Below are 11,747 nucleotides of genomic sequence, written 5' to 3' on the forward strand. Positions count from 1 at the left end.
ACATGAATCCACTGTAGATTTCCCGTTACCTCTTTACTGTTCCACTTTTCTTCTTGTGCCCTGTTAATGAAGGCTTGCAAATGTTGCCTTTAGAGTTTTGATGCAGAAGAAAGCCATTATAATATTTTGACCTGAAAGAAGTACGTCCCAAAGTAACAATTTTAGGTCTGTGCTTCAGCATCATTCTGTGGGCATTGTGAAGCAGAGTGGTGGGGAGGGCTGGGTCTCGAGCCGGGGAACAGAGCTAGGAAATGGTTGCACATGAGCCATGGGAGTGATTAGGTGACGTGCCGTAGACCTAATTTGGGCAGAGATGTGGATTTTGCATGGACTATACAGGGCAAGAGCTGCTTCCAAATGCAATGACTTGAATACGGTGGGAGCCTATTTTTCTCTCGTAAACCGTAAACTGGTCGGGGAGGGGCGGGGGCAGGCTGCTGGGCAACTCTGCTGCATGGGTTCATCCAGAGACCCAGGATGGTGAGACAGCTTCATCTTTTTATAATACCTGTCTTCCAAAATTGCTCTTCTTTTTTCTCCAGTCCCAGTCACGGGGTCAAAGGAGGGCGAGGGAAGGAGAGCATCCAACACGTTCACCGCGGCTCCCGTCGCCTCTGCTCCAGTTCCATTGGGAGGGCTCAGTTGGCCCTGCTTAGCTGCAAGGGAGGCTGGGAAGTGGGGTCTCTGGCTGGGACGCTGTGTTCCCACAGATGACACTGATTACTGTGAAGAAGTAGAGAATGGACTAGGGAGGGGGTACTAACAGTTTACAGGTATTGTCAGTGTAGATGATGCAGTGAGGGCATGGGGGGAGATGAGGTCCCACAGAGAGTTGGTGTGAGATCTGCACTGGAGGACAAAGTTGGAAAATGGCACCCCCTATGGGAGACCCACCTATTGGGGGCAGAGGAGAAATGGAAAGCAGTGTCCTGGAACGAGTTTCCTTAGTGAAGAAGCCTGCTTCAGAAGTGAAGACTTTGGAGGTTAAATCTTCACTTGCTCCTTACTAGCTGTATGACCTCGGGCAAGGTTTTCGTGTCTCTGTTTTTGTTTTTTTTTTTTTCTTTTTTCTCAGCTGCAAAATGCAGATAACCAAAGTACCCTGCTCAGGCTTTGTTTGGAGAGTGAATTAACATCTGTGAAACCCTTAGAACAGCACCTGTTTACATAACATACTACATGTCATAGCTGAGAGGTAAAGTAAATTAGGGATTGGAAAGCACACCTTGGATTTTTCAAATAAGATAGACTGTGATAGAGCTCTGTAAACATGCATGACCTTATTTGAGCTCTAAAATGTTTCTTTGAAGGTGCAGTATTATTACCTCCATTTTACAGATGAGAAAAGTGAGGCACAATGAGGCTAAGTGACCTAGCTTAGCTAGGTCATAGCTTGTCAGTGACTGAGCTCAGATCTATTTGATTCCAAACCCCATATTTTTACACACTAAAGTTTTGAGATGTGGAATACCTGGTGAGGGACAAGCTGAGCGCTTGTAGCTTCTTTTTCACTGGTGAACCACAATGTCTTTATTTGTAGAATGAGATAATAACAGTACCTACCTCATTCTAGTAGTACAAAGATAAATGGAGCTTCTTAATGAGAAACTCTTAGCAAACCACTTGGCAAATAATAAACACAAATCTTCAATGCATGATGGTAGCTAGTGACAGTAATGACGATAAATGTAAGTTATGAATGTATTTATTAAAGTAAATAGAACAATTAACGATCTATGATTAGATTTTTAACCAGCCAAATTGCACCCAGTTCTGAGAGTAAATACAGGAAAAGTATGTATTTTCTGGTTATATGTATTTGTGCTGGGTGAAAGTAGATTTTCAGGTCAGGGTTTTTGGGGACGTCATGTGATTACCCACTCCCTTGTTTTAACACCTTCCCCCTTCTTACAGTTGAAATTTAGGTGGCCAAAGGGCCCAATGAGAGACACTGTTTGAAGGAGCAGCTTGGAAATGTGCTTGTGCTCCTTCAGGCAGGGAGAGCTCGCTGCTGGAGGGGGCCTCACCGGCCAGGACGGCGCTGTCTGGGTTTTCTGACTCTAGAGTTTCTTTACAACCACATCTTTTTGTAAAAACGAAAAATGTTCTGTACTTGCAGTCTTTTAAATTTGGTGATTCTGTCTATGCGATGGGAATATTGTGACAATGAAACAAGGTATGAGGGACTGTCATTAAGAAACAGGAAGACTTTGGGCGCCTGGGTGGCTCAGTCAGTTAAGTGTCTGCCTTCGGCTCAGGTCATGATCCCAGCATCCTGGGATCAGCCCAGAGTTGGGCTCCCTACTCAGAGGGGAACCTGCTTCTCCCTCTCCCTCTGCCCCTCCCCACCTCTCTCATGCTCTAGCGCTGCTGTGTCTTTCTCTCAAAAGAAAAAAAAAATTAAAATTAAATCTTTTGAAAAAGAAATAAGAAGACTTTTTCTACTGCACTTCCTATGCATGGGTTTGCTTAACCTTACTCTTAAAAGAAGAGGAAGTCCCATGGTGAATTTTATTACTTGCTATTTAATTTTCTTTTTTTTGAAGAAACATTTCTTTCCCTGCAACATTTGTGGTTATCAGTGGAGAACATTTGATCCAACCTGTGTGTAAATCTCATGGACTCATGAACTGCATTCAGTTTTTTTGATTTTAGAAGAAATAAGGCTGAAGATTATATATTTGTACCTGATAATTAACACAATCATTTCAAACTTTAAAGTCATTACCAAACGTCCATTAGAAAAATATCAATACTGGCATGTATTGGCACCTAGATTTTATTTATACATTATCTTCATAAACTGATTACAAGTCTGCCTAATTTTTTAATGTGGGCTGTGAATATTGAGTACCAAAGAGCCAAGGGGTTCTTCCAATTTTAGAAAATCATTTTGGAGATAGATCAGAGCATAATTTCAAGTTTATCATTTCCTCAGGTGAAATGAGGCCTCCTGACATGCCTTCCAACAGATTCTAGGAAATGTAGGGATTAGTGATTTTTTTTCCTCTGATAAAAAGGTACTGTTATTGTTTATAATTAACAGTTCACCAGAATTTTAATATTTCAGCAAGTAAAGTAGGTTAGCCATTATGTTTATTCATACCTTTGAATTTTCTGAAGTTATTAATGTAGGACTAACATAGCTTTGTTTAGGAAGAAAAATATTCAAGGTAAATCAACTTTGAGTATTCTATTTTGAGAAAAGCAAGTAAGTGTAATTCAGTTCTTTCCAATTCTGAATAAAACCCCCTTTGTGAAATGGAATGCAGTTTTGAACTCTAACATTTCTGTTTCCTCTTTGACTCACTCAACAGAAATGTTTGTTTATGCAACTAAGTCTCTATGAATAGTACAATAGAATGTATAGAGAGGCACATCTGTATTTTTTTTTTTTTTTCTAGACTTGGTGTCTTGTTTTTCAACAACAGTGTCCAAGTTTCACTGAAAAGTGTAAACCTTAAGTATGGTTATCTGACTGGCTGAAAATAAGCTCAACAGCTTGTGTTCAGATTGAATTTCTTCAATGAGGATGATGTGGAAGGGACCATCAGCCCTGGAGCTCTTTCTATGAAGCGTGTAGAGTGGCAGAGGAGGACGGTGCTTATACACAGTGCTTATACACTGGGAATCTGGGAAAACACTGTCCTCAAGAAGAGGAAAGTTCTTTTGGAAAGTTAATCCCTAACTTTAAGTAATTGTGTAAATGATTCACTGATATTCAACATGAAGCTTGATACGTTGCAAGTTGCTACAATGCCTTCTGGTCATCATCAGAAAATATTGAATTGTATTCAGTATAGAGAGATTTGTACTTAAGGAATTCTTTTTTTTAAAGATTCTACTTATTGGGCGCCTGGGTGGCTCAGTGGGTTAAGCCTGTGCCTTCGGCTCAGGTCATGATCCCGGGGTCCTAGGATAGAGTCCTGCATCGGGCTCTCTGCTCAGCAGGGGGCCTTCTTCCCTCTCTCTCTCTTTCTGCCTCTGCCTACTTGTGATCTCTCTCTCTGTCAAATAAATAAATAAAATCTTTTAAGAAAAAAAAGATTCTACTTATTTATTGGAGAGGAAGAAAGAGGGAGTGAGAGAGAGCCTAAGTAGGGGGCAAGGGCAGAGGGGGAGGGAGAGGGAGAAGCAGGCTCCCTGAGCAGGGCTCCATCCCAGGACCCTGGGATCATGAATCAAGCCTAAGACAAATGTTACTGACTTAGCCATCCAGGCGCCCCCCTATTTAACAAATTTTAATGACAAACTTAAGTACTAAAATTGTCTGGTTTGAGGGGTTATCTATGTGCTTTTAAAACTAAATGAGGTAGTGATAGGGCTGACATATTGTTACAAAAAATTAAGGAACCTAAGACGTTTGCTTTGAATAAGCAACCATTGCCCACCTCCATGTGGAAATAATCTTTAGGGATTATTAGCTGAGATCTGGAAGGAGACCAGGCCCTGACTATGTGTCATATGATACAGTCTCATGTCCACACTTCTCGGGAACCTGAAAAGCTTTTTGCTTGGAATCCAAACCTTCACAACAGCCTTGGTTGTCTGAATATTGTACTGCATTTTCTAGTTTTTTAAAGTTAAAAATCAGTGTTATTTTCAGAGTAACATTGACCAAATCAGCACAATCCAGAAAGAGCTCAGTAGGCTGATGCAGTGTATATATTTAGAAAACTTGAGGGAAATAGGAATATTTAGTTTGGAGAAGAGAGTAGTTCAAGAGAAAGTGATTGCTTCAGATAACCGCTCTCCACTTAATGGAAAAGGGATCACTGGAGAGCAGAACCAGGACCAACACATCTTATTCAGAAGACAGGTTCCAGGGACACCTGGGTGGCTCAGTCGGTTTAGGCTCAGGTCATGATCCCAGAGTCCTGGGATTGAGTCCTGCATTGAGCTCCCTGCTCAGCAGGAGTCTGCTTCTCGCTCTCTGCCTGCTGCTCGATCTCTCTGACAAATAAATAAATAAAGTCTTTTAAAAAATGGAAAAAAAAAAAAAAGAAGAAGACAGGTTCCAATAAGGAAAAGTTGAAGTATTATTGTTTTCAAGTGCGGACAGGATGGTCTCGTGAGGCAGGGAATTCCTTTCATTACAAGTACCTTTTCTTTGAAGGTTCTTTCTGTGTGTATATGAGCCATCCTTTCTTGTTATTTATTTATTTTTTTGTACATCTTGTAATTTTTGTTATTGTTGAGAACTAGACCTTTTAAATAATAACCCTAGAGTTTGTTGTGGTTGTTGTTTTCTTGTTCCTTAATAACTTTCCTGAACAAATTCTGTGAACTCTGTATTCTTTGTCATGTGTGGCCACTGAAGTCTGCTCAGTTAACGTAGGGGTCAGTTGCTACCTGGAACCAGTAAGCCTCCCAGTCTCTGCCAAGGGTGCACAGAGCTTCATATTTAGCCAGAGGTAAGATCTTAGTGCCTTTAGGTCTTTCCTTAGCATGGACATAGCCCTGGGCAGCAGCACCGCTTGACTCAGGTGTGCAACTTTGCAGATCCCCACAAGTATCCCAGAACTTTGTGAAGGCTTCTGGGGACTTCTCATTCCCCCAGATTTTCTTTTTAAGCTTTTTGACTAGCTCCTTGTGTGGAATTATTATGAGCTGCCTCAGGCAACCTCAGTGTTCCTCTGGTTACTTTTGACAAACACCCTCAGGGAAAAGGCTGTTGGGCTGGTGGCGCTCCAACTCAGGTTCAGAGAAAAACAGCTTGCAAGTGAGGTCTTCCAGGGAATCTCAAGATAGGACACATAATGACAATTCTCTGAGGATGGGGCTTGGAAGGGGCTCCAATCCTATTCTGTTGCCTCTGGCTTCCAGGCCACTGGTTTTCACCATAATTACGGGCTGTTGATTTTCAAGGCTACTGCAAAGCTGAGTAGAGGGGATAGGAGAGAGCTAATTAAAATGTGACAGAGCTTGCCTATCTGACTGAGACTTAGGTACTTTTCTTGAATAATGCTCCTCAGATTGGTACAAACTTTGGTTAATTTTCAAAGTTCTAAAAATGTTGATTTTGTTAGTTCTTTCATTGCTTACATGGAAGAGAGACTATTGAGGGTCCTTTCTCTGCCAGTTTTGCTGATGTTGTTCTGGAAGTGCTTCTTAACCATATTTTTAAAGGTTAAAAAGTTGAGTTCATTAATTTCCAAAGTCCCCTACCACTCTAGCACATTCAGTGTTAACTAGTATATCTCATCTCCCAAACCATCCCAGATGATATAATTTACTATCCCTTTTTTATAAATGTGGTTGTTTAAAATATAATTAGAACAGACTCTCCCCAAAGCCAAAATATGAAACACAATAGACTGTAGTTATCAGTCTCTGCTTGATTTTACTCACAGATTGGAAAAAGAAACATTACCTTTCCTATAGCTTTTTAAAGTTAGAATGAATTATTCAAAAGGGGTAGGAGATCTTATGCTAATAAGAAGACCTATATATCATGATAGCGCTGCCTCATTCATAACATTGTGCCCCAAAAGAAAAAGAAGAACTATCTAGGTAAAATTTAAATAGCAGTGACTACTGAAAAGGTAAAAATCAAATGATAATTGACTTAAAGCATTTCACAGGATTGAAACATCACTGTATGTGTTTCTTGGATGGTTTACATTTTATTCTCAAGTTCATTTTAATTATTATAAGATTATTGATATGTCTCTTCTGTGTATTTACTTATTAAACATCCATTTTTGTTCTAAGTACTGAGACTATAGGTAAGGAATTAACTAAACATAAGCCACAGCCATTTTGTATCAATTTCTTTTTTCTAAAGATGGATCTGGTGATCTGGTACTGGCAGTGAGGTTAAATAATGTATCCATATAAATCAATTTTCCAAATGTTTGAAGCTAAACCTTTTCAGTTTAACTCACTTTAATGTGACCCTCTCTGCTTCATGAGAAGGTAGTGATCTAATGTCTGAGTGACAAAAAAAATCATTTTAGATCATGACTTCACTGTCCTGAAAAACAGCATTAGCCCCCACGGCTCTTGGGAGCAAGGGCTGTTCCACGAATACTGAGTAGCCAACGCATCAGATCAAAACTGACAAGCCCTGGACTCTTACCATGGACTGACCCCACTCTAAGAATTAAGTATATTTATTCACTTAATTTTCCCACTATCCCAAGTAGGTAGGCACTATTATTATCTTTTTCAGATGGGAAAACTGAAGCAGAGAGAGTAAGTAACTTGCCCAAAGTCACATAACTTATAAGTAGGAGAGCAGGGATTTGAAATTCAGAATTCTGGCTCTGTGGTTCATGATCTTAACTTTTAGTCTATCCTGTAAGATGCAAGGATGCTTGTTAGAATTACACATAAACATAAGAGTGAGTTGGCTCTGAGAGCTTAGCTGAAGGAAACTCTTTGAAAAGGATTTGAACTTTGGTGAATTTTCTTTGTGACACATAGAATAAGTCTGTGCGTGTATGTGTATATGTGCCTGTACATGCATATTTGTGTGCATAGTAAAAAAGTAAAATGGCCAGAAAGTGATTTTATTAAACCAGTGTTAATTAGTATTAAATTTTAAATATTTTAATTTTGCTTTTTGGTAAAATTGATGATGCTTTGCTTATCTTTTGCTGTTAATCTGTGTTACATGATTAACCAGGAAACTGTCTAGAAATATGTCTTTGGCTAGTTTTACACAATTTTTTGTTTCTTGAGAATAATGACTTACTGGAGTAAAGTTACTGATCAATGTCTTTGGAAATCTAAGAATTGTGTGTTATTCATTCTCCTCCAGTATAATGCACAAATTAACAACTGATTCAGTAGTCTTGCTTTCCTTGATTTAATTGAGTTCTTTGTGGAATCTGGAGAAGAAAACAAGGAGGCAATTTTTAAAGTTATTATTAATTTCTTTTTATTCAAGTAGTTGCCTCAGTAGGGTAAGCAGCCTGAGACACTGTTACCACAAACTCAGAAGAAAAGTTTTGAAAAGTCAAGTTCTTCTTATTGGGAGATAATTTTCCATGATTCTCTAGCATTTCTGCATGTCTTGTGAATAGAAGCACTGGATGTGTTTGTTTTGGACTATCTTTTCAAGGGTGGTTTTTAAATTCTATTAATTAATTAATTAATATGAGAGAGAGAAAGAGAATGAGCAGGGGGAGGAGCAAAGGGAGAGGGACAGCAGACTCCAGCTGAGCCTGGAACCAGACACAGAACTTGATCTCATGGCCCTGAGATCATGACCTGAGCCAAACTCAAGAATCAGATGCTTAACCGACTGAGGCACTCAGGTGCCCCTCTTTTCAAGGGTTTTTGCACAGAAAACAGCCTTGAAGGTAGAGATAGTGTCTCCCTCCAGAGTAAAGGATGCATTTATTTACTGTGTAGTATGAGAAAGATAATGTCTTTCTTCAAAGCAAAGGACAAGTATGTTTACTGCCTACTGTGAAAGATTAGGGTTCCCAAAACTTGAGGGTTCTCCTCCATCACACAACCTGCTGCGTATGCAGGCATCATGTGGCTGTCTCTGTGTTGTCCTCGGATCTCCAGGAACTGCCACATACTCTGGCTGTTGCTATTGTTATGAGTAATAAAGTCTCTGGTCTCTGTCTTCTGCCAGAAGTTCATGAAACTGAGACAAGTGAAATTGTTTGCTTCCAAATAGAGTAAAATCTCAGAATCTTCAAACTTCTTGAAATTTATCATTCTAAAATTCTTTCCTAGATTTTCACCTTCATTTAGAATGAACTTCACTTTAGAAGAATGAATTATCATTTCTTTGTTGTGGATTCAGTTGGAGACATGGCATGTTCCCCAGGCTTTGTTCACTGGAGAAATATCTTATGGCAATTGTTAGTCACATTCTCCCGCCTTTCCTTTGCCCCACCCATCCCATGATCCTTGGTTATAGTTCTTCTTTTTTTACCCCCCCTCTTTTCTTCTTTTGGAATTCTCTTCTGCCTATCACAGGTACTCCATAGTCTTTTATACATAAAACTAAATACAAGCAAATGAAGTCAGGTGTTTTTAGTGTGTAGGGGAGCTAAAGATTCTTTCAGACCCTTATCTGGTGGAACTAGAACTTGATGTCATACGAGAACCCCCCACCCCCACCCCAGTGTACTTCTGCAGGCACTGGGCAGAAGTGGGTGCATGTGGAGTTGGGGAAAGGGAAGAGATGGACTTCTGCCCACCAGCATATTTCAGTAGTAGACTGGGCAAACATTCCTGATCCTTGGGGGAAAGTCTCTGACCAAATGAGCTATCCTCTAACAGTGAACACAAACAATAGTAAGGAAACATTATTTTTGAAAATTTGGATTATTCTTTATCAGGGGTCAGCAATCTATGGCCTGTCCCCCAAATCTGGCCTACTGCTTTTTTTTTTTTTTTTTTTTTTTTTTGTTCATGAGGTTTTGCTGGAACGCTGCCATGCGCATTCATTTACATACTGTCTGTGGTGGCTTTCTGGTTACAGTGGCAGAGGTGAGCAGTTACCATAGAAACCATACAGCCAGCAAAGACTAAAAGATCGACTATCTGACCCTTTACAAAAAAAGGAGTTTACCAACCCCTGCTCTAGTCATGTTTTAGGCCAGTGGTTTTCAATTTCCGGTTGTGAGGAAGACAGAAGAAGGACTGAGCTCATCAGAATTCCCTGGGCAGGCTCACCTCCATCTGCCCTCTGGTTTCTCAGAGGTGTTCCCTATTGAGAGTCACTGTGTTAAACTTTTATGATTCAAGTTGTTTGGTTCCATTAACTGATGTAGATTGTTTGTTTTCATTGTTTTGACCCTCTGTAACGCCCCCAAAGTAATACTGTGTTATCTCTTTTACAGGGTTGTGGGAAGAAAATGTATTCCTTCTTGAGAGGAACCAAACAACTACAGGTGCTAAGGTTTCTGGGTGTCTCCATTGGCGTGACACAAATCTTGGCCATGATTCTCACCATTACTCTGCTCTGGGCTCTTTATTATGATAGAAGGGAGCCTGGGACAGACCAGATGATGTCTCTGAAGAATGACACGACTCAGCACCTGTCATGTCACTCAGTGGAACTGTTGAAACCCAGCCTGTCGAGGATCTTTGAACACACATCGATGGCAAACAGCTTTACTACACACTTTGAGATGGAGGAATTGTAGAGAATGTCCAAGAAGGAAACCACAAATTCATTTTATTGGACTTGTGAATTTTTGAGCAAACACTTATCTGTTTCAGAAATGTGTAGAAATAAAAATGTGGCCATAAAGGAATGACTAAGCATAGAATTTTCTACCCTTTAAAATAAAGAGGGAAAATTCCATTTTATAAGTCACCCCGGACAATGGTTGATGCCCTTTATAATGCTGAGGACAGATCTAATACCCACTTTATAGCCTGTATAAGATTTTTACTGAACACAATTATGCTTTGAGGCTTAGACTTTGGCATAGTTTGACCAACATTTCTGAAGCCATGTAAACAAGTTAAGCTATGGTGGATTTGGGGCTACAGTAAAGTTTTATTTACTTCCATAAACTTGCTAGTATATCAAGTAGCAATGAACTTCTAACATGGGAAATTAGGCAGTATTAATGAACTATATTATTTGGTGACATATTCTTTTGAGAGTGGGTAGATTATACATAAGTAAACTCTGAAGATTGGTGACTACCTAAATGTGATTTTATTTTTTTTCTGGCTACTTAAAATATTCTTATTACTTACAAGAGCAAATTAACACATTGTCTTAAACTGATCAGGGATCTATGTGTATATAAGAGTCTGTGTTAAGTCTGTAAAATTCCGTAGATTTCAGTTCTTATAATGTTAAGAATAACAAGTGTGAGTGAAAAGGATAAAATTGTCCTGTATAACACCATTATTTTTAACCTTTCCTGTTAATAGAGCTTTAAAATTCCATCTTGGGCTTATATTACGTACATAACTGTTAACTTAAATACTTAACCACTAATTTTGAAAAATTGCCCGTGTGATGCATAGGAATCATTATAATTCAGAATGTAGTCTGGTCTCTAGAAAGTATTAACAAGAAAGCTTACACATGATGTAGTTCATTCAGCACAATCTTGGATGTTACCTTTCTCCCAAACTAAGGCTCTTTCTGACACTCAATTCTTTTTAAAATCAGTTCACCTTTGTCTTCTCCAAACAAGAGGCAATAGTCTACAAGTCTGAATATAATTCTGCAGAGAATAGTGTTCCTTTTCTCCAGAAAAATGCCATTAGAATCATTAAAATAAGTGACAATTTAACTAGAGATATACTTTGCTTTATTTCACTGATTAAGATACTGTGGTGAATCACACAGATTAAATTTTTTACGAGAGTAAAATATATTTATTTGAATGGGGAGAGTGCATTTTACTGTATTTTGTGTATTACGTTCATTTCTCAGAAAATGGAAAGAAAATTAAAATGTGTCAATAAATATTTTCTAGAGAGTGTTAATTTGTCTCTAATTTTTATACATTATAAGCATGTTTACCACTTAACAGGATTAGCAAGGGGAGAGAAATATAAGAAATCACTGAGGGGCACCTGGGTGGTTCAGTGGGTTAAAGCCTCTGGCTTCAGCTCAGGTCATGATCCTAGGGTCCTGGGATCGAGCGCCTAGACGGGCTCTCTGCTCAGCAGGGAGCCTGCTTCCCCCTCTTCTCTCTCTGACTGCCTCTCTGCCTACTTGTGATCTTTGTCTGTCGAATAAATAAATAAAATCTTAAAAAAAAAAAAAGAAATCATTGAGTAAAGTAACAATAATGATTTCCAGA

The 11,747-nt window shown here is 39.2% G+C and overlaps 1 protein-coding gene across 3 annotated transcripts in view; it reads left to right on the forward strand.

Annotated features, from left to right (window-relative positions):
* Positions 1-11,184, forward strand: part of TSPAN12 (tetraspanin 12) — a 63,319-nt gene extending 52,135 nt beyond the window's left edge. For 2 of the 3 annotated variants that reach the window (XM_032870619.1, XM_032870611.1), the window contains exon 8: positions 9,813-10,118. In XM_032870619.1, coding sequence (XP_032726510.1) covers positions 9,813-10,118 — 306 coding nt within the window. Of the gene's footprint in view, positions 1-9,812 lie in introns of all 3 variants that reach the window. The other variant, XM_032870628.1, reaches the window with a different exon arrangement.
* The last annotated feature ends 563 nt before the right edge of the window (positions 11,185-11,747 follow it).

The sequence above is a fragment of the Lontra canadensis genome, unplaced genomic scaffold, assembly GCF_010015895.1.
Source record: "Lontra canadensis isolate GAN:19392208 unplaced genomic scaffold, GSC_riverotter_1.0 scaffold2, whole genome shotgun sequence".
Lineage (NCBI taxonomy): Eukaryota > Metazoa > Chordata > Mammalia > Carnivora > Mustelidae > Lontra > Lontra canadensis.